The sequence below is a fragment of the Neomonachus schauinslandi genome, chromosome 1 (assembly GCF_002201575.2).
Source record: "Neomonachus schauinslandi chromosome 1, ASM220157v2, whole genome shotgun sequence".
Classification (NCBI taxonomy): Eukaryota; Metazoa; Chordata; class Mammalia; order Carnivora; family Phocidae; genus Neomonachus; species Neomonachus schauinslandi.
This window is the reverse complement of record NC_058403.1, coordinates 10,408,022-10,431,136: the sequence shown is the minus strand read 5'-3', so window position 1 is coordinate 10,431,136 and position 23,115 is coordinate 10,408,022. Positions and strand designations below refer to the sequence as shown.

The 23,115-nt window shown below is 46.2% G+C and overlaps 1 protein-coding gene across 2 annotated transcripts in view; it reads right to left on the bottom strand.

The window, feature by feature from the left end:
• The window catches only part of RCAN1 (regulator of calcineurin 1), a 95,591-nt gene that overhangs the window by 3,148 nt on the left and 69,328 nt on the right, over window positions 1-23,115 (bottom strand). Inside the window, exons 1-3 of one of the 2 annotated variants that reach the window (XM_021678074.2) lie at window positions 7,064-7,228; window positions 4,238-4,411; window positions 1,526-1,685 (exon numbers count right to left, since the gene is read on the bottom strand). In XM_021678074.2, the coding sequence (XP_021533749.1) occupies window positions 1,526-1,685; window positions 4,238-4,411; window positions 7,064-7,150 (421 nt within the window). In that variant the 5' untranslated portion in view covers window positions 7,151-7,228. Of the gene's footprint in view, window positions 1-1,525; window positions 1,686-4,237; window positions 4,412-7,063; window positions 7,229-23,115 lie in introns of those variants that run through there. The other variant, XM_021678073.2, reaches the window with a different exon arrangement.

Here is a 23,115-nt window from a genome sequence, read left to right as displayed (position 1 = left end):
AGTTGTTGTTTCTCGATTTGGAATGTCAGGGAGGGAATGAAAGTGGAGGGTCACAAGATCACGTTGGTCAGGATCCTTATCTACCTACCAATTGGCCACAACCCAGCAAGCTTCTGCATAGGGCCATATTTGCAAAATCTTTGCAATCTTGTTGACTGCAAAGCACAGCCAAATATGAATGTTGTTCCAGCTCACTGTGAGATAAACTAAGGGTGAATGGATTTTATTATGTCTAGTTTCTGAAAAGGCTTCTCAGATCAGCCTTCTGTAAAGGCGTGGTAGATTCTGGAGTGTGATGAATTGTCTTTAGCTGGACTTCTTGCCTCTAGAGCAGTTTGTCACCTCTCCCTGATGGAGGTCCCATTTCTTCTCTTCTCTAGCATCCCCGCAGACTCCACTCCTCAGCTCTGCTGATGCACCTGAGCCAGGAGCTGTGGGGAGGGGCACCCGCTTCCTCAGACTGGCCATCTTGACCTTCACGCCACCATTACCAGTAAGTAATGTGATTCTTGCTCTCTCCCTCAGAGGGAATTTCCACTGGGGCGGTGTGTTCAGAAATATAATCTTTTCAACATGAAACTGCTGAGGGTCCAAGAAATAAAACATTCCAGCCAAAGGAACATAATCAGATTGCTGGGCAAGGAGAAATGAGGAGCTGAGAGTCTCAGCATTTATTATGGTTGCTCTATGGATAAGTAAGGAGGGTGGGCTCAAACCACTTCATGCCTCTCACTCAAACCCTAGCAGGTAGGACAGGAACCACCAACATTTTATTGTTTCCAGAAATCTTGTATTGGGCAATGCCTGTGGGCCAGGCACTTCTGAGGTGCTTTCTAGACAATCTCCTCTACTGCTCATAACTCCACTGGGTGATACCCATTGTATGGAGAAGAAGACCGAGGCCAGAGTATCTGTTACCTCTCTGCATACTCACACCTTCCTCGCATCAGAGGACCGGAACCTCTTCTTTCTCTGCATTTGAAAAGGTGTGAGCACCCCAATGGGGCCAAGAGGAGGCATGCCTGACAGGGGCTCTTTCTTCACTATACTCTGTGGTTCTCTTGAACATTCAAAAGGGCAGGTGAGAATCGGATCAATGAATGAAACCACCTTGACTAAAAATGAAGTTTCTCAAGTGTGGGATGGTCCGTTTTCCCTTTCCAAGTCCAGTCACTCATCCCGGGGTGACAGGACTGGGGCCTGGGTCTGGAGCTGCCCACACAGGCTGCGCTCAGTGACGGGAAGGATTCGCAAGATGCTGGCCATGGGGGGTCATGGTGCTTGGTCCCCATGACTGGCTAAGGCCAGAGGCAGGCGTGTATGCTCCCAACACAACTTGAGTTACAGACACAGATGAACGCAGATAGGAACAATTCACAGAACCTGCTCGCATCCATCGAAGGACAGCCGAAAAGGGCCACAAGGCTCTGGCCGCTCCCTGAGGCAGGTGCGCATCTTGGTCTTGGCCCCCGAGCACAATTTCTCCCCATCTCTTTTCCTGCTCCCGCCCCAGAGCACAGCTTACCTGGCCCCAGCTTGGAGATAGCGTATAACAGATCGTAATTTATGACCGGAGTAGCATCTTCCACTTGTTTCCAACCAACCGGCGGCGAGGCGGGAGGAGAGATCAGAAACTGCTTGTCTGGATTTGGGGGAGCCAGGTGGGAACTTCCTATGTGTAAAGTCTGAGGAGAGAGAGAAAACACAGGTGGATGTTTCTGGAGGAAAGAAGCCACGCGATGCAACAGCACTTAGTGAGCTTGTGGGGGACAGGGGACAAAGGACGACCCCACGTCTGGGCAGCGGAACGCATGCTGTTCAAGGATGGCTCGCCATACGGTCTATTTGGAGAAGGCGGTGGGGTTATGGGGCGCCCCCTCCCAGGACCGGGACCCACAGGTGCAGGGGCGGCAAGTAATTACCACTGACCCAGACTGATGGAAAATTAGTACCGTTTTAGTAGAAATGGGAAAAATAAAGCCCTGTTGCTTGAGGCCAGAGAGATCTCAGCATCCATTTCTTCCGGCTCCTCATATCACGGAGGCATAGCGGAAGCTCCAAAAGGCTAAGCTACAGCTCGAAGATGATAGAGTTTCTCAGGGGCCAAAGCAGGGATGGGGCCCAGGGCTCCCGCCTACCCCGTGGTACCCACCAATTCCCTCCCTCTGGGCTTCCAAATCACATGACAAAAGCGATGAAGGGAAAAAGGATCCACCTTCCAGGAAGTTTAAAAAATAATAATAATATGAAACAATAACCCATGACGCTAGCTTGGGCTTAGAAGTCCTATCAGTGGCTAGAGGGCTGTCCACAAAGGTGTTACATCAACGTCTAACCAGTTTGGGTTTTCTTTGTATTTTAATTTTCACAATGAGCGCACATTTACTTTCGTAATCAGAAGAAAGCTGTGGGGGGCGCCTGGGTGGCTCAGTAGTTAAGCATCGGCCTTCAGCTCAGGTCATGATCCCAGGGTCCTGGGATCGAGCCCCGCATCGGGCTCCCTGCTCGGCGGGAAGCCTGCTTCTCCCTCTCCCACTCCCCCTGCTTGTGTTCCCTCTCTCGCTGTGTCTCTCTCTTGTCAAATAAATAGATAAAATCTTAAAAAAAAAAAGGAAAAGAAAAGAAAAGAAATAAATAATAAAATCACCAGCTTTAAAAAGAAAAAAGAGAGAGAGAGAGAAGAAAGCTGTGGGAGGACTAAGTAATGATCCAGAACATGATCAAACTCAGAAAGGAGTGTGCTCACAACTAAGGATCCAAGGTCAAAACCCGTGCCTCCCACAGGCCACCAGGGGGCAGGGCATCCCAGCTCTAATTTACGCTTGAGGGGCCAGCAAGCCCTCCTGCCCAGGTCAGGAAGCCTCTCTATAATGTCTGCTCCTGTACCGCCCTGGGGAGCTCAGAGCCCCAGTGTGGGCCAGCTAGAACCAGAAAGCAGCATCCAAGAAGTTCCTTCTCCTTCCACCGCTAACCTGTTGGATCCCTGTTACATCATCATATAGAACTTTGTGAGCTGCCTTGAAAATGGGTCACCGATCATTGAAGGTTGGAGGGAGGGGAGCGGGAAGAACTGGAAGGATGGTGAGCCAGGGAAAAAGCAAACCCATGCACAGTCCTTCGTGAATGTCCTGGGGCCGGGACTCCTGCTACCAGGAGGATTTCTTAGCGTTTGCTACCTGTTTCCTTTCAAGCCAGGCCTGGCAGCCCTGTGCCCATGTGCATGCCCGCATTTGCAGGCTGCGGGCTCTCCATCGCATGGAGCTCGGTGCTGCTAAGAAACTGCACAGAGTGGGGACACACTCAGGTCTGCTCTCCGTCTGGAGCACATCATTAGCCCTAACCCTGGAGCAACTTCCTGGAAACCCTCTGCACAAACCTTCGAGTGCTGGAGTAGCCACGGCCACAACCTTGCACTCTACGGACCACCTTCCTAAAGGAGCAGGAAAGGTTCTGCCAGAGTTCCTCAAACCAGGGTCAGGGCCATTTCTGAGATTGCCTGCTTTCAAACACATGCTGATGTTTTCTTTTTTTTTTTTTTTTTTAAGATTTTATTTATTTATTTGAGAGAGAGAGAATGAGAGAGAGAGAGAGCACATGAGGGGGGGAGGGTCAGAGGGAGAAGCAGACTCCCTGCCGAGCAGGGAGCCCGATGCGGGACTCGATCCAGGGACTCCAGGATCATGACCTGAGCCGAAGGCAGTTGCTTAACCAACTGAGCCACCCAGGTGCCCCCATGCTGATGTTTTCTTAAGAAAGGTGAGGCACTGAAAATTTAGAGTATGAACTTCGCCTTTCTCAAAACTTAAGAGTTTTAAATTTCTTTTTTTTTAAGATTTTATTTATTTATTTGACAGAGAGAGACACAGCGAGAGAGGGAACACAAGCAGGGGGAGTGGGAGAGGAAGAAGCAGGCTTCCCGCAGAGCAGGGAGCCTGATGCGGGGCTTGATCCCAGGACCCTGGGATCATGACCTGAGCCGAAGGCAGATGCTTAACGACTGAGCCACCCAGGTGCCCCCATATAATGATCTTTTTAAACACATTTTCATGTGGCAGTAAAATGGTCATGAATAATGATGCATGGAGGAAGGGTATGGAATAGGATATACTCTGTAATTCCAATATTACAGTCCAAATGTATATGCATTAAAAAAATCAAGGTATAGCATAATCAATGCTTAAGCTACTTTTAAAAGGGGGGAGAGGGAGAAGCATGCGTATCAATGGATTCAACTCACCTGGGCAAAATATAATTTCATTTCCTTTCCGAGAAATTCAGTCTTATGCAGTTGGAGCCTGGCATCTGCTGCAGATAAGGGGTTGCTGAAGTTTATTCGGACTCGTTTGAAGCTCTTAAAATACTGAAAGGTGATATCCTTGTCGTATGTCCTAAAGAGGGATTCAAATTTGGCCTGAAAAGTAACAACAAAAATAAAAGGAGTTAGAACACATCTGCGTAGGAGTCTTGACAACTCCATTGGTTTCTTCTGGGGGAAGTGAACCAGTATCATTTCGAGAACACCCAACTCCTTTCTTAGAGGGGACGGAGAGCCACCCTCTGAGGAAGATTTGCTCTTTCTGTCCTTTTAAGTCTAAGACAGGTGATTTTATTAAATTCACAGAATGAGCAGAACAAGTACCAATACTTAACCACCTCTTATAGTCACAGAAACAGTCTTTTAAAGTGGAAAAGGACAGTTCCTAACGTCCAACAACCTTCCCCAGCCCCGTTAACTCTGATCCCACTGCTCAGTTTTGGGTGTTGCTGTGTGCAGCAGATATTTCTTTAGGGCTTAAGAACACTGGAGCTCATTTGAAAAAAAAAATTTTTTTTATTGCACTGGGAAACAATGAAGTTAAAAGAAACCTTGCATTTCTTAGTGTAAAGGAAGAGGTTTAAGAAAAAATCCCCCTATTGTTTTCCCACTTGGTCTGTTACTTTTTAACTCTCTAAAAGAATACTGGTTTAAAAATTAATGTACTGCAAATGGACCCATTTCTGCATGCCGGCTTTAATATATGTACATTTCTAGCTCTAGTGTTATAAAGGCTAGTGAAAATTATGAAACAACATGAGCTCTTAGAATGGAAATGCCCAAGTTCAAGGGTGTTATTAGGCTTCCATTCAGGAGGGAGCTCATTAGCCTTCTGGGAAAAGCTCTTTGGAGAGCGCCCCCTGCTGGGCTGGGTCCAGGAGGGGGAGGGGGCGTCAGCGAGAGGGTGCGGGGTAGCTGGGAAGCCACTGCAAGGCCGCAGGGTTCCAACCAGAGAGGGAGTTGACAGCCGAAACTTCCTGAAAGATTGTATGGACTTTGAGTCGTCGTGCTTTCCGAGTCTTTTTTTTCCAGACTGAACACCGAGGACAGGTTGTGGGAATTCTGTGTAAGGCAGAAAAGGGCTGGCTGAGAGTCCGGTGGGGGCAGCGTGCCTTCTATAAAGGGGATCCATGCAGAGGGGGAGGTGGGTGGGGCCCACTGAGCACCTCGGAAACCTATGGAAAGCACGGTTTCTGCAGAGGGGCGGCGAGAGGATGGTGTATAAGAAGGGAGAGCATTTTCAAGACTCTTCTTCGGCGCTAGACAGAGGGGAGGGAATGGGGATGTCCGGGGCCAAGGCGCTCCATAGGCAGGACAGGACCTGTGGTTCCAGCTCGTGGGGCCAGTGGTCAGCCTGCCTCCACTGGGCAGGTTGTTAGGGGGGTGGTGGTGGGTGGGAACACTTCCTCTCTTTGAATTCCGTGGCTTTTCTTTAGTTTATGAACAGTTCTGAGGGGTTTTGCAGAGGTAAAGAATGAGAACAATGCACAGCAGATGCTTCGCGGAGGATTTTATCTGGCTGCGTGTGTTTTTTTCTCCACCTCTCTCAAGCATGAGGACGGGCAAGTTTCTGGCACAGCGTATGGGCATAAATTTGGAATTTTGCATGACCTCATCAATAGGCATTGTGACCAACTGCTTAGTTTTGAAGTTATGATTCAGAATTTAGGGGGAGAGGACTTTGAGGAATATTTTTAGAATACAAGTCAGGGCTCAGGACCAGAACACAAGAGAAGCACAGTATCTGTTGAATCCATATTACTGTGATACCATTCTCCAATAAAGTAATCTTATTGGTTCTAATAACCGGTATCTGGTTATTACAGTTGTTGGATGGCATCTCTAATTAATTAAATAAATACTGATTTTGACTCATATAAGGCTAATGTGAAATACACAGATTTTGTAGTACTTTCATACCTAGAATGTGCTCTGATATCTAGTTCAAAAAAAGACCAGTCCTGGCTCACAAGTATCATACGCAATTATGGAGTTACATTTGATTTAAAAACAACAACACAGGCTCAATGTGGCATTGAGTATAAAGCATAACACACGAATACCATCCCCAAAACAGAACACACAGAATTCATCCATATACAGTATTGTTCAAGATCAATTAGACAGCTGGGTAGCCAGTGATGGAAATCTTACATCTTAATCAAATGAAGAAAAGCACAGTAATTAAAATTACTAATTATACTAATTACCATCAATGAGAGCTGCTTCCCAGGAGGTACACTTATCCCCCACTTAAGTTATTTATCCAGTTTTATTACTTGCTATGGCCTCATTTTCCCTAGCTAAAGAAATCTGAAAACTTGAGGACAGGCCTTTGTAATGACTACAAACATACACACATCTTTACGATATTTATTTCCTAAGATAAAATTATTCTGGTCTCTAGATGTCAATGTGAAAAGCTCCATTCACTGTCAGAAAAAGCTTCCCTCTAAAAGTTTACTACGACCTACACAGAACGAAAAATACCCTGTTAAAACCAGTTGCGTTACCAGTTGGTCAAGGGACCTAGATGTTTTCAAGTATTGAAAGCTTTAAAAATTCCTTCACGGTTAAGTCCTCAGGCAACGGCTTTTGACTGATAAAGCTCCAAGTATTTTGGATTTATTCCAAACCCCCAAACCCACAAGACAGCCACATAACACCCTGCAAATATTTCAGTTAATAGTCCCAATTAACATAATGCTTTGAAAACTCTCAAAAATCACATTACATTAGAAGCCTTACCCTGGTTTCACTTTCGCTGAAGAGATCACTGTTTGCCACACAGGCAATCAGGGAGCTAAAACTGTAGTTAAAGTTTCTAAAGTGCATCTTGCTTTCTTACAGTGAGAAGACTAGCAGCTCAGGCAGTCAAGCCCCAAGTGAGATTCCTTTGCAAGAGGCTGTAGGTCCTTTCTCCGGCCAGCCCTTTATAAAGCACTGAAGTCCAGCCCCCTGGGAAAAAAAAAGCACAGCTTCCAGAGCATCCTGTTTGGACCGCAAATTCCTGAGTCAAGTCTGCATGCTTTCAGGCCGAGGGAGACAGAGTGTAAGTTTCTACTGGAAAGAGGTGACGTCAACACCTTAGTCATTTTCCCTATGCTAATTAACTTTGCTTGGGGAGGATGGAAAAAACAGCCAAGGTTTGCCTTGCAGCTGCTTTATCAACGCCTCTTGCAGCATACTTTCCATTGGTAGCAATTCCATTCAGCCACTCAGACACCATACTCCTCGGCTGATTGGGACGACCCTTCTTGAGATGGAAAATGTTACCGAAGAAAAATGAGGAAGGTCTCCGCAGTAAACAGCAATTAGCCTCTAGGGGAGTTTCGAGCCTTTGGGAAACCTGGAAACCCAAGTCTCGACTCGTCATTTGATCCCTGTAATTCCCTGAAAACCTCAAAGTTTCATGTTGGGGTATTAGAGAAAACATTTTGAAATCTTTCTTGGTCAGTGAACTCTTGTTTTTAAAGAAAAAAGTGGAATTCATTTTGAAATATGGCTTTTCCCCCCTAATTGAACGTTACTGGATGAATGTCCCAATTCCTGCTTGTATTCCACAGTGGGAACGTGGGAAGAGATCCTCAAGCAATCCTGGGATTTTTCATTGGAAAACTTTATTATTAGTAATTTGGGAACTAGGAATATGCAACCCTTTGATCGTTTTCTAATGGCTATTGGATTCCGAAAAAGATACAAAAACATTTTAAGAGAATCTCAGCTCTGAAGTTGAGAAAGGAAACATTGCGGGCAGTTGTCTTGCTCTGAGACAAAGTTTGTTGTTGTTGTTGTTGTTTTAATAGGAAAGGAAGAAGAAATGGAAAGAACGTATGCTACGTTGAAAAGTTAGTTCAGCTGGCCCCTTTTCCAGGTGCGATGTCTGGTGTGGAGAAGCTACCGGGATGGCAGGATGCTAGTTCTTTCCAAAGGCTGCAACTCTGAAATTCTAAGCACTTGACCAGCGTTGATCCCTATGGCAGCCTGGGTCCCAGGTCCTGCCCAGTCTCCCCAATTTCACTGTCACCTAAAAGCATTCCAGTTACTTATAAAAGCATTCTCTAGTCTAGAGGCATACAGAGACACCTCCTCCGGAAGCTTCCAAAACTTAAACAGAACCCTGCCATTCACACGTAAAGATTAACTTCAAAGAATCATTAAAGCCAGCCAGTAATAAAATGAATATATGCCACGGAGAAAAAACAAACCAGAGCATTTATCCCTCCAAAAAAGGAAAAGCAAAGCCTTCTTGGATGAATGAGCGTTGCTTCATTTCGATGCACGCTGCCTTGCTGCCAACTGTAGGGTTATATAAGAAACCAGTTACGGTGTTTGCTTCGCCAAATTACCCCTCACCCCCAACCTGAAAAGATCTGAATGCAAAGTTTGGAACACTGTGAATAGTAGGGGTTTGCATCGAACACCAAGGGCAAATGGTCACGTGAGCTGATGCTTGGTGTTGGGGAGTGTGCTTGGGTGTGCTGCATTTTCAGTGTGGTCGGCAGTGGGTCCGTGACACATGGCTTTTTAGTTTCCAGTGGCCTCAGTGTGGCTAGGGGAGGTGTTGCTGGAGGAAAGAAGGGGAGGGGGAGGGAGGAGACACAGAACTGCCTCCGCTCCTCCAGAGAGTCTGGGGACGGATCTGAGGTGCCCCCCCACCCCTGCAAGCTCCAACCCCTTTTCTCTTTCTCCTGGAGTCCACCTTAGCAAACACAGTTAAAAGGCGATCGGAGGAGGAAGAAGAGGCTGATTTCACTGTCTTCTTCTTCTTGTTGTTGTGTTTTTTATTTTTTTTTAAGATTTTAATTATTTGACAGCACAAGCAGAGGGAGCTGCAGAGGGAGAGGGAGAAGGAGGCTCCCCCCTGAGCAGGGAGCCTGACTCAGGACTCGATCCTAGGACCCTGGGATCATGACCTGAGCTGAAGGCAGACGCTTAACCAACTGAGCCACCCAGGCAGCCCCTCTTTTTTTTTTTTTTTTTTAAATCATGACATGAAGTTCCAGATCAGTTGTGTGGGCAGCTCTGAAACATTTTTGTTCATCTGAGACAAGAGTACTGCTGCTCATCCAAATTTACAGTTTTTGTTTCATTATATGGATGAAAACAACAACAAAAAAGGAATAGTGAGGTATCAGAATATTGTTCATCTGTCTTTGCTCATAGAAATAGATGACAAATGATCAATCTTTCACCAGGCTGCCCAAAATGCCTAATAAAAATGTGTAATTCTGTACCTGCCTTTGAATTGATTTCAAGCTCATTTGAACCCAATTTTTTTTTTAAAGGTTTTATTTATTTATTTGACAGAGAGAGACACAGCGAGAGAGGGAACACAAGCAGGGGGAGTGGAAGAGGGAGAAGCAGGCCTCCCGCCGAGCAGGGAGCCTGATGCGGGGCTCGATCCCAGGACCCCGGGATCATGACCTGAGCCGAAGGCAGATGCTCAACGACTGAGCCACCCAGGTGCCCCACTTGAATCCAATTTTGAACCTGAGTGCTCTCATTTTTACACCAGGAAGAGGAGCTCAAAATGGTGGCCAATCGTAGGGAGGCTGAAAAGATAGCTCTGTGGCAAACCTCACTGGGTCACAGAGTGACCGGGGCCTTGGACCAGGAGAGGGGCACTCAGGGCCAGCAGCACAGGCTTCCTCGGCTACTGCGTGAGTGGTGCTCCAGACCTGGCTGGCCAAGGGGACAGACACCTGTCCCTGTACCCAGAGGTGACACTGCTACAAACCCACCTCAGGTTCCCTTCCTCTGCTAACGTGACAGCTCTCCTTAGGAATGCCTGTTTTTCGACTGCATGTCTATTATACATGAACTTGGATTTCTTTCTTTTTTTTTTTTAAGATTTTATTTATTTATTTGAGAGAGAGAGAATGAGAGAGAGCACATGAGAGGGGGGAGGGTCAGAGGGAGAAGCAGACTCCCTGCTGAGCAGGGAGCCCGATCCAGGGACTCCAGGATCATGACCTGAGCCGAAGGCAGTCGCTTAACCAACTGAGCCACCCAGGCGCCCATGAACTTGGATTTCTAAACGTCCTGTGCAAAAGACTTACGTTGTAAATAGCGATTTTCCCCCATAGAGGATAAAAATTGTTCCAAAACAAGTATTAAGAGAGTGGACTTTCCTACATGTATATCCCTCGTCATTTGGGAGACAAGTACATTTTTGATTCTTGTTTGCTAGTTGGATATAAGTGATTTGAAGATGTCTCATTAGAGCTCTTGAAAAGCATACTAAAACTCGCACTTAAAATAGTAACACTGACACCAGAAGTTAAAGAAGAAATGAAATACTTTAGTCAACTGAAAGCTTTAGATGTGTTGCATTTCCTCCATTCATACCATAAAAATCCTAAATGAATCTCTTTAACTTGCATTTGCTTCCTCTGGCTCCATGCAGTTAGAGCATATTTTCACCAAGAAATTTTCTATTTTCAGTGAGGAAAAACTGAAGTTTATGTTGAATGCCACCATTCCCATTACAGCATTCCTCAGGCAAAGTGAGGATGACCTCAGCACGTCCTTATAAACCCCAAGGAGTTTACAACTATGCCAAGAATGTGCCACCGGGGAAACTTGCTACAAAGGACCAGAGAGGGAAACTGAGTTTGGGCTTTGATGTGCAAACCAAAGCAGGGCAAAGAATGAGGCAATCTGCAAAAGATTGAGGGAGCGGGGAGCGGTGGGGGGGAATGACACACTTGATTCGGATAAAAGGTGTCATTTTATTTTTTTAAAAGAGTTTTTATTTGTCAGGAGAGCGAGCGAGCAAGAGAGAACAAGCACAAGCAGGGGGAGCGGCAGGGAGAGGGAGAAGCAGGCTCCCCACTGAGCAGGGAGCCTGATGCGGGACTCGATCCCAGGACCCTGGGATCATGACCTGAGCCAAAGGCAGACGCTTAACTGACTGAGCCACCCAGGCGTCCCTAAAAGGTGTCATTTTAAAGAGCATTTATCTTGAATGCTAATGGAACTTGTGATTGAGTCAAGTTTTTAGCTTCTGAGATAATGGAATTGTTTTATTGTTACTTTATATTTGTAGCCCTTTTCTCGATAATGTGGCGCTTTGTTCTTCCAACCTGAGTTACTATGCAGTAGAAGAACACAGGGGCTCACTCTGACTCTTCCTTACCATTTCCCAGTCTAAAAGATGGTATTAATTAAGGGGAGTGTCCTTGTCCTCAGCTTGTAATCCGGGTTAATATCAAATTCAGATCCAATGATGTGATGTTGGCAGACTGCCTAGCACAGCGCCTGAAATACAACTGGTGGTTGTTGTGTCTTAGCTGTGTTTCAATTTCCTATTTCACCTCTAATGATGCTGAGGTTCAGAAGGGCACACTTTGTTAAGGAGAGCCAGAACTCACCCTGGTCTTTCGATTGCAGATTCCAGGCTTGTTTCATGGAACCACAGAACCATGCCCACCTAGCAGCAGTGCCTTATGGTACCCTAGCTCATTTCCCCATCTCTGTTCTCTCAGTCCCTCTGGCTGGGCATCTTGGATGTCTTCCTCTTCTAAGTGCCGCACCTGCAGGTCCATGGAGAGTTCTGTGGATGCTCTGTACCACCCTCCACTTTGCACTTACAGCACACCACTTCAGGCAGCTTCTGCAATTGCAATACCTATTAACTGGCCTCGCTGTGGCCAATTTCTCATTGCTCCAATATTGTACATAATTCCCACAACATAAAACTTCCCGAAGCTGGGCTTGATCACATTCCTCTCCCACTGGGAAAACTTCAGTGACTTCCCATTGTTCCTTAGGTTGAAGATGAAGACTTTCACTTAGTATTCATCCCTGTACCCATCCAGGCATGTATGCATCCATCTATCCATTCATCCATCTACCTATCCATCCATGCATTCATGCATCCATCCATCTGCCCATCCAATTATGCATCCATGCATCCATCTGTCTATCCATCCATCCATCCATTTGCCCATCCAATTATGCATGCATGCATGCATCCATCCATCCATCCATCCATCCATCCATCCATCCATCCTTTCACCCAAGGAGTTTTAGGTGTTGGGGATTCAAGGGTGAACAGACAAAACTCTCTGCCTTCATGGAGCTTACATTCTAGACAGGAAGAAAAGAAAAAGAAGAGAAACAAGATAAATGAGTAAAATACACAGTCTGTTTAGACAGTGCTATGTGCTGGGGAAAAGGCACAGAGCAGGGATAGGAAAACCTGGGAAAAGGAGATGTTGAGTGAGAGACTAGCCAGAGAAGGCATTCCTGAGAAGATGGCATGTGAATGCATCAGATCTGAAGGAAGTAGGGGAGTGAACTGTGGGATGTTGGGGAACAGCATTCCACTTCTGGGAACAGAATACACAAAGGCGCCAAAGCAGGAGATGCCCCTCCCAACTAAATGTCCTCTCCCTCCTTTAGCCCCGGCAACCCCCGGGGCTCTCACTGTAGTCTGCCTGGCCTCCTACTTCTGTTCTTATCTGGCACTCTCCCGACTGCAGTGAAAGCCACGTGGGGGCAACACCACTCATTCTTCTGGAGATGTGGATAAATGTCTGTGTCATTCAGAGACTGCCCCAGGGAGGGCCCATCTGAAGCAGGTAAAGAGCCAGAATTCACCGGGCATCCAAGGGCCATGGCCCTTGGTGTTCCTGACTGAAGGGTGCCCCGTGTCTTTGGTCTGAGCAAAGGCCACGCCCTTCCTTTTCATCCCAGGAGGTGGTGTAACATCGTTAAAGGCGCATGTGTGTGTTCGGAGCGTGCCAGTCTCATTCCTGGGCGTACCTTCTCTGTTCTTGCTCTGTGGGAGCCTGCGGGCCACCTGGGCATGGGGGACTGAACCATCAACTCCAGACTCAGAGGCCACACCCATGGGACACTACCAGAGGCCACGGCAGCCATCTTGACAACCCTCTGCATGTGGGAAGAACATATTCAACTCAAAATATTTTCACCTCTTTCAATGCCTTTTTATGTCCTTTTTAAATGCCTACTTTTAGGGTATGTTTTATAAAGTGCCCAATGTAGAGTTGAAGTTGTGTCGAATTTACGAATAAAAATGCTTTTGCTGGCAGATGTACTCAAAAATCTTTTACCAATGAGATTCATGATCAAAACCCATGGAGACCATTTGTCCAACAGGAATTGTGATTGAAGTCCCAATTTTCTTTGAGCTTTGTCCTAATGATCAAGTTAAGAAAGACAGCAGGAAAAATGTTCTTCTTTTTGATCTCCAAAGGAATTTCCATTCTTGTTCTCTTTTAGGAATAATCAGGGACCTGGGCTCTGAGAGGCCAGATTTGGGCGCAGGAATTTATTGCTTTTAGCATTGCTTTATTACTGGTGAAATCTGCTCAGTCACAGGGAGGGGCCTCCATTTCAAAGAAAATGTAAAACAAAGCAGGTAACCTTTCTGCTGATGGGCTTCAAGGTTCTAACCAGAACCCCCTAGAACAAACAGGCAAGTGGTGGTTCTCCCAGGGCAGGGGACGATGCCTAAAATAAGAATTCCAAATCTGAAATAAGAAAACCATCTTAAATGAAAATCACCTTTATGTTTAATAAACATTAATCTTCTGGATCTGTAGGGTAACACAGAAGAAATGATATTAATACTAACCTTCAGCCTGGCACATTTCTGATAATTTGAAAAATAGAAAAGCCTGATTCATACAAGACCGTGTACAAATAATTTGTATTTCTGGGATAATCCAGAACTTTCACGGACTTAAATAAATAATATGGGTGGCTTATTAATGCCAGCGCCAAAAAGGATCGATACAGTCAGTGGTGAAGCTGCTAGGGGCACCTAGGTGGCTCTGGGTTAAGCGTCTGCCTTTGGCTCAGGTCATGATCTCAGGGTCCTGGGATAAAGCTCTCTCTCCCTCTGCCCCTGCTCGCGTTCTCTCTCTCTCTCTCTCTCAAATAAATAAATAAATAAAATCTTAAAACAATGGTGAAGCTGCTAACCATGTATTTTAGCAGAAGGGCACGCATGCTCTGTTAAAGCTTATGGTGGAGATTTAAAAAAAAATTGCTATCGGGCGCCTGGGTGGCTCAGTTGGTTGGGCGACTGCCTTCGGCTCAGGTCATGATCCTGGAGTCCCGGGATCGAGTCCCGCATCGGGCTCCCTGCTCGGCAGGGAGTCTGCTTCTCCCTCTGACCCTCCCCCCTCTCATGTGCTGTCTCTCTCATTCTCTCTGTCTCAAATAAATAAATAAAATCTTTAAAAAAAAAAAAAATTGCTATCATCAAAAAAAGGAAAAGCAAAAAAAAAAGAAAAGAGAAGAGAAGAAATAAAATGAAACAATCAGTGATTAGGAAAAAGCAGGGAGGAAGAGCATGTTCAAATGTATACCTTAAAAAAGAGGTCAGCGTTCATACAAGATTTCATCTTAGTTGTTAAATTCCACAGGCGCTCAAAATCCCATTAACTTTTGTTTCCTTATTACCTCACTCTTTCCTTAGTACATGAAGGTTAACCACCCCTCTGTAACTTCTTGGAAACGCACTGCTTACAGGGCTTAAGATGGAGAAACAGCCATAGGCAAATCAGAACTATACTTAATGAATGACCTGCAGACCAGCAGATGGGGATTAAGGGAGGTAACGTCTATTTAGAGATGACTGGGGCCAAAGCCACCCTAATTAATCATCCCTTATTTGCTCTCTTTAGTCTATTCCTTTCTAGACCCACCTTGGTTTAATTACTGATTTTAACTTCTGCCCAGGGGCCTTCCTCAGCAGGGGCGCGATCCTGAGGTGACAAATCCCTGGGGCAGGAAATGCACTGGGAGCGGGTTAGCCAGTTGGCCCCTGTGCTCCTCACTCCCCAGGACCTGGTTCTCTCTCATTCCAGCAGGCAGTCTGCACTCATTCATTCCCATCAAGTAAATCCCTTTCCCTCCAAAGCATGAGCTCTCCTTTCTCGTGTGAACACTGACCAAAGAGCCCTCATCCTTTCGGTACCATATTCCATGCTCATCTGGGAAGAACCGACACAGCTGAACCCTGGCCAGGATGTGTGCTGCCGGGAGGCGGAGGCCAGGTGTCTTTCTAGTAGGCTCTCCTGGGGAAACCTGGCCCAGGACTGAGGCCCTGCAATAGCCTATGGATCCCGGGGGAAAGCGTCCAACTATGTAAGGCGGAGGGAGGAGCGTGGAGCAAAATCGCAATTTCTGAGTCTGTAAAACCAAATAGAAAACACAGTTTTCGAGAACTTTCCTATGCAGTTTGTATCCACACCCACTTTAAAAACTCAGGAGTCTGCTTGGAAATTGTTTTCTGCCAAATGTGGGAGAAAAAAGTGTGTCGTTTGTGTTTTCTTGCTCTTTGCATCCCCACCCCCAGGCCCTGTTTCCCCGTCTGTAGCTGAGAAGTTACCAATGGGGCCAGAGCATATGCTGTCCTTTTATACTTACACGGCCTTCTTCGCTGATTATTTACAAGTCTGATAATAAGTTCCAGGAGGCAGCATATCCTGTCTTCATGAGGATGACACAATGACTTCAAATATACTTAGAAAAAAAATAAACTATCCACACAGAACAAACAACTTTGGATATTAACACTCGCCCTCAGAAAAGAGCACAACTGTGCCAACTTTGTTGGGAGATTAGGGTGTTGCTGTCAAGTGACGAGAACTTGGCCACACACCTCTGCACCACGGACGTCTGGGAGAGGACGTCTGTCCTCTTGGGTCTAGAACCAGTTTACTGGTTGTGAGTTGTCAGCTCCCCAACATTTAAGAAAGTTAGCTGTCAATACTGAAAAACTGGGAGGTTTCAAATAGAAATAGAGCATCTGGCTTCTTGGGGGGTAAAAGAAAGGAAGATGTAGCCATTCAGGTCCCAGAGGCCCACAGGGCTATGGCTGACCTGGGAGGCTAAACCCTGTGCTCTCCAGACATAATTGTCCCCATCGCTCCCAACCCCAGACCCCAAAGGCATTCCAGCTCTTGGCCTCTGGCTTAATTTAGTAGTCAGCAAAAATAGATTATTAGTCCCTTGCTGTGAGCCAGACCCAGAGGGGTAGGGGGACGCGTGAAGCTGCTCACCATCCCCCCACCCCCAGGGCTCACACTGTTCTATGTCACATAATCCACTTTGAGTAATACACAGAGAGAGCATGTCGTCACCCCTCACTTGGCAATTCTTTATTTTTTTCTGGCCCCTTCACTGGCACAACATTTCCGTAAGTGACTCTCTGGATATTTGCCGAATGTTCTCTTCCACCCCTGAAATTATATGGTAATGCAAGCAAACAGTGGAGACATTAGGTTAGGGATGACACAGATTCTGCTCAAACGTCTACAAACCACAGTTGGTTTCTTTGGAAGTTGTTCGTAGGACGTGATTGGGTCATACCAGGAAGGCAGACAGCACAGCCAAGAATCAACCTTAACGCACTCATAATGCACTTACAGACTTCTACAGAACGAGCTTGTGATTGATGGAGGCAGAAAGGTTTGGTCATGGGTGGCCTTAGCAGACGGGGTTAGAGATGATCGCAAAGTAGATAGAGATGCAGGTATTTTCAGAGTGAGGCTTTTAAGATCATTCTTTAAAAGACCATTTAAGGGTCACCTGGGTGGCTCAGTTGGCTAAGCGTCTACATTTGGCTCAGCTCATGATCTCAGGGTCCTGGGACGGAGCCCCGCCTCTGGTTCCCTGCACAGCAGGGAGTCTGCTTCTCCCTCGCCCTCTGCCCCTCCACTCCCCCGCTTATGCGCGTGCTCTCTCTCAAATAAATAAAAAATCTTAAAAAAAAAAAAGACCATTTAAGCTGCCTTTGTAAAAATCTAGAATATAGTTTGACCAATCTTCTTATGTTGAAATAACTCTTAGACTGTGCCTGACTTCATCCTTTAAAGAAACCCTCCCCAAGAGTCTAAGCTGGCCTGGCTCTTCGATCCTGAAGGAGATCACGGTGGTATTACTACCCTCTGTAGAGGTGAATTAGGTGGCATATACAGTAATCAACCACTGGGGTCTGCTGAGCCCCCACCCCCTACAGCCCCTCAACCAACGAATAAATTCAATAGGCACTGGCTGCTTCCAGACCCTGAGACAGATGGTCTGTGCAAGAGGTTTATTTGGGGGGGTGCTCCTGGGCTCAATACCCAAGGAAAGGAGGGTGGGGGTGGTAAGAGGAGAAAAGGAGACTGGGCAGAGGAAGACCAAGACTACAATGTTCCAATGGAAGCTTTGCTGGTCCTGTGGGGTGTTCTGAAGATGGCCCGAACCTCACTGGAGCAGAAGGGCTGGGTGTTGATACCCCCACATTGGTCAGCTCTGGGATAGCAGCTACCTGGAGAAGAGGTGGGGAACTTAGGGAGGTGGCTCTCCTCAGCTGAAGTAATCCTCAAAGTGGGCAATCGCCAAGGGCAGCTGGGGGGGCAAATCCTTTATTACTGAAGGGTTCTGGAGTGTGTTACTGTGTCCACCAACCAACCAACCAGCCAACCAACCAACCAACCACCCATCACTCCCAAGATCAAGGAACCCATAAGTTCTGAGGTCAAAGATTTGGACACTAAGTTAATCATCTGAAATAGCTCACAAATAGGACAGACTTTAAATTGGACACCATGAGAATACTACTGATTCCACTCCAGATCATTAGCTCACCTATCCACGTTAAGGAACTTCAAAAAAAATATATGGTTTAAAAAAAAGCAGTAAACTCAACAGTTTTATTTTTATTTTTTTTAAAGATTTTATTTATTTATTTGACAGAGAGAGAGACAGCGAGAGGGAACACAAGCAGGGGGAGTGGGAGAGGGAGAAGCAGGCTTCCCGCCGAGCAGGGAACCAGATGCGGGGCTCGATCCCAGAACCCTGGGATCATGACCTGAGCCGAAGGCAGACGCTTAACGACTGAGCCACCCAGGCGCCCCAACTCAACAGTTTTAGACTCTCAGCATTAATCATGTCAATTGAAATCTCCCACTCCTAGGAATTTATTCTAAGGAAATCCACATAGCTGTGCGCAAAGATTTAGATGCAAACGTATTCCCCCACAATGCTGCTTATGCAAATCACATACCAAAAGCAGCCTCAACATCCAACCAGTGACCAGCTAATTAATATGCTGAATCCACTCCACTGACTACAGAGCCTCTCACAATAAGGAGGTGAAAACTATCTCATGACACAATAAAGATGTTCACAACTTGCTGTTAAGAGAAAAAAGCAGGTTACAAAACAGTGTTTATTGCTGTGATCCATTTTGGTGAAAAGAAAAAGTGTGCGTGTTAGTATGAGATAGCAATGTTTTCCTTTTTTGCCTATTTGGACTTACTAGTATTTCCGTGGTGAACATTTATGACATTTGTAATAACCAAAAGACTCCTCTTTCCCCTCCCCCACTATCTCTTGTATATCAATGGTCACAGAAACCTTGGTTAACAGATAAGCTATTCAAGGTTAAACCTAGGGAGAGGAAATCTACCTCCTTTTCTTTTGCATAATGGTGTGGTATGTGGCTTTAATTTCTTTGTGCTGCGAGTATTTGATACATACAATTCCCAAACCTGGTATTTATAACCCATGAATATTTTGGGGTGCCAACTGCTGAAAGAATCCCATCTCTTACCTACATATTTTTTAAAAAATGGATTTCACTGGAAAATATTTTTTTAATTTAATTTTATTATGTTATGTTAGTCACCATACATCATTAGTTTTTGATGTAGTGTTCCACAATTCATTGTTTTCGTATAACACCCAGTGCTCCATGCAGTACGTGCCCTCCTTAATACCTGTCACCAGGCTAATCCATCCCCCCACCCCCCTCCCCTCTAACACCCTCAGTTTGTTTCTCAGAGTCCATAGTCTCTCATGGTTCATCTCCCCCTCCGATTTCTCCCCCCTTCATTTTTCCCTTCCTTCTCCTAATGTCCTCCATGTTATTCCTTATGTTCCACAAATAAGTGAAACCATATGATAATTGACTTTCTCTGCTTGACTTATTTCACTCAGCATAATCTCCTCCAGTCCCATCCATGTTGATGTAAAAGCTGGGTATTCATCCTTTCTGATGGCTGAGTAATATTCCATTGTATATATGGACCACATCTTCTTTATCTTTTGTTTTTGATAACCTCTTTCGCCAACCATTTTTATCTGGTGAAGCGGCCAAATATCAGCTGTGTTGACTGGGCCATTCTCGCTAGAGTCAAGGCCACGGCCTGCCCGGAGACCGTCACGAGGCTGTCCTGCTCCACAGTGCTGAGCTCTGCACAAGCATGAACAAGTCTCACGAGGTACATTCTGCAGGCTCCAGGGTGTGGCTGGCAGAACATATCTGATTCTGGAAAATCTCCTACCCAGGCCTTGCAGACGACCCCCAGCATGCTGCCTGCTCTGAGCAGAACTCTCAAATTCTTTTTTGTCACTGCCATTCCTCACCCCTCCTCCTTCCTCGTCTGTGCTTTCTCTACTCTTCTTGCTGTCCCAGAGTCACATTCCAGATCTCTTCCTTTCTCCTTGGGATGGCCCTGCCCTCCGCATCTCCCTTCTAGCAAGACTGGAATGTTACCTAATGAACTTGTTTGCCCATTACAGCATTAATGATGAGGATAAGGCCTCCCAGAGCAGATGTATTTAAGCCGCAAATTATGGACAGCAAAGTCTCATCCCCGAAGGAGCGAATGCATGGCTAAGAGGAAAATTCCAGGCAGCAAAGTTACAGGGAAAAACTCCCCTGGACAGGTGGGTTTTTCCGGGGCTGGGTTCTACCTACCTGGAGATGAAACGTATATGTTTTGAGCACCTTTATTGAGTGGATTCTTATGTGGGCTCTTTGGGATTAAGAACAGACTTTCAAGTGTAAAGAAAAGCCATCCCTCTGTGCATTTCATTCAACTATCATCTATGAATCCCCAGCCTTGTAGGACTTTGACCAGAGAACCCAGGCACACCATGCCCGGGCTTCTGACGACAGACCTGTCAGCTAATAGTTGGGTGTTGTGTGAAGCCACTAAATTTGTGATAATTGATCATGCAGTTACAGAATATATTTCCCGAATCAGAAGCTCTGCGTTTTTAAAAATTTTTTTTTTAAGATTTTTATTTATTTGATAGAGAGAGTGAGAGAGGACAAGCAGGGCGAGTGGCAGGCAGAGGGAGAGGGAGAAGCAGGCTCTCCGCTGAGCAGGGAGCCGGACGTGGGGCTCGATCCCAGGACCCTGGGATCATGACCTGAGCCGAAGGCAGCCGCTCAACCGACTGAGCCACACAGGCGCCCAGAAGCTCTATGTTTTAGTAAGTCATCTAAGTGATGGGATGCATGCTCAAGTTTGAGCACCTCTGGTGTACATAAAGGGCCCACACAGCACAGCTCAGGGCAACCAAGTCTGGGGTGAATGGTAGCTGGTACTACCATTATACATTCTGGGGATCTTCTGGCTACTTCATTGCATTTGAAACAGGTTTTAAAAGTACAAAAGAAAAAAAAAATCTTTTGACCTGCCCTTCAGGTGTGAGGTCAGACTGACCACGGGACATTCTGCAAATGCCAGACAAGGGGGCCATGCAAAATTCCCTTTCCCCCCTTCAGCCTAAGGGTCAAGGGCAGCCCAGGCTAATTCTGATGAAGTAGCTGCGGAAGAAAAGTTCTAACAGAAGCAGGGCGGGGAAGGTGGACCTCATGCCCTATTCCGAGAGGCTGCACCAGGGGGAGGTGGACCTGAGCCTCCAAAACCGTAAAGGTAGGACCTACTTCTTAGGGCAGTGGTGAGCTGTCAGAGAACCCCACCTGGGGCTCAGCAGAGGTGTGAGAGAACCCCCCTCGGGCTTAGCACAGGGCCTGGCCAGTAGTGGATACGCAGCTGGAGTGAACCATGACCGCACTCCCCTTCCTCTCCTGCCCTCCATCCCACCCTTCAGCATTCCACTCACTTCTTCCAGCTTTTTCTGACTAGTGTTAGCATGGTCTATCCTTCTCTGCCCATTTACTTTTAATCTACACGTGTCTTTGTATTTATAGTCAGTTTCTTGTTGATGACATTGTGGGATCACATTTTTTGATCGCCTCTGACAATTTCAGTCTTTAATTGGTGCATTTAGATCACTGAACATTCAAAGTGATCTCATGTAGTTGGATTCATGGCTACCATGTTGGTTATAGTTTCTGACTCTTTTTTAAATCCCTGCCTGTTTCTTCTCCCCCTCCTTCTTTCTGTCTCTCTGGTTCGTTCCTCCACTGCCCTTTCCCCTACTAGGAGGGCACCTTCACTGGGGGGGCTGCCATGGGGGTGACAGGGAGGATACCATCTTGTTGGGTGGTCACGGGTGTCTTTACGTAGGCTTAGGGCAGGCCTGTTTATAGGAACGGATGTCTGGAAGCCTTACACAGTTCTCTGCATGCTACTTGACAGCAACAGGACCTGGCACACAGGGAGGAAGACAGGTCTTGGGAATATTCTAGAAGGTGAGCCTTGGAAAACGCACTACCACGGCCTCTTCGTTGAGACATTCCTAACTTGGGCGTTAGGAAACAGCCTGTCCCACTCTTCCTGCCAGCCCCGCTTTGGCCTCCATTGGCTCTCAGGAGAAAATCCAGCATCTAGAGCACGAGAGGCTCCTGTGACCTCCACACAGGTCCCGCCACACTGTCCTGGCTCATCAGTGCTCCCCAGGCTTTTAGGGCTCAGGGCTCAGGGGCTTTCATCCAAGCTGCTTCCTCTGCCTGGAGCACCTCCTGCATCTTCTCCTGGCCGAGTTCCACTTGAATAATAATTTGAATATCATGTCCGGGGGCACAGAAGTTGCCCCAGGGCCCATGGATGTGGTTAAGTTTTCTGTTAAGCACTCCTATTCCTTCCTAGCACCTAGGATGCCTGCAATTGCTTCTGGGTTGATCTCTAACATCCATTTTCCCTTTTGTGCCCTCCTCAGAAGTTGGAAAAACAATGGTCTAACCATGTTTTCAATTATTTGAAGACATGACATAGAGCATCAAGTTAGCAATTTACATGTGATGTCTGGTGTACCAGAATATGACACACTGGGCTTAATTCTGCAGTACATTTATTCTGATGATCTGCACCACAGTTGTCCCTATTGCTGTAACAATTTATACACAGGGTGTAATCTATGTATAGTGTGTCAAAGCCAAGGTTTAGAGTTTGCTACGGGAGTAGAATACGTACTGAATTTTGTATGAAGAGCGATTTGTTTAAATTACACAGCTAGGCTACCTTGCCACTTTTAAAATGAATTCAGAAGAGGTCCTAAAGGGCGCCTGGGTGGCTCAGTTGTTAAGCGTCTGCCTTCAGCTCAGGTCATGATCCCAGGGTCCTGGGATCGAGTCCCTCATCGGGCTCCCTGCTCGGCGGGGAGCCCGCTTCTCCCTCTCCCACTCCCCCTGCTTGTGTTCCTGCTCTCGCTATCTCTCTGTCAAATAAATAAATAAAATCTTTAAAAAAAAAAAAAAAAAGAAGAGGTCCTAAAAAACTAAAATCAAGACTACAGGTGGGTATTTGTTTAGATGTTTAAGGTGCATTTGCGTAGTGTGATAAGAATATAAATAAAAGGCACAAGGGTTCCTATAGGATTAAAGTACAGGGCTGACCCCCAATAGCCAAAGCAATCTTGAGAAAGAAGAACAAAGCTGGAGGTACCTGCTCTCTGATTTCAAACTCTATTACAAAACATAGTATTCCAAACAGTATGGCGCTGGCACAGAAACAGGAACACAGATCCATGGAATAGAATAGAAAAGGAACCCAGAAATAAAACCGCGCTATATAGTCATCATAGATTAATTGAGGCAAGGATATCTAATGGGGAAAACACAGTCTCTTCAA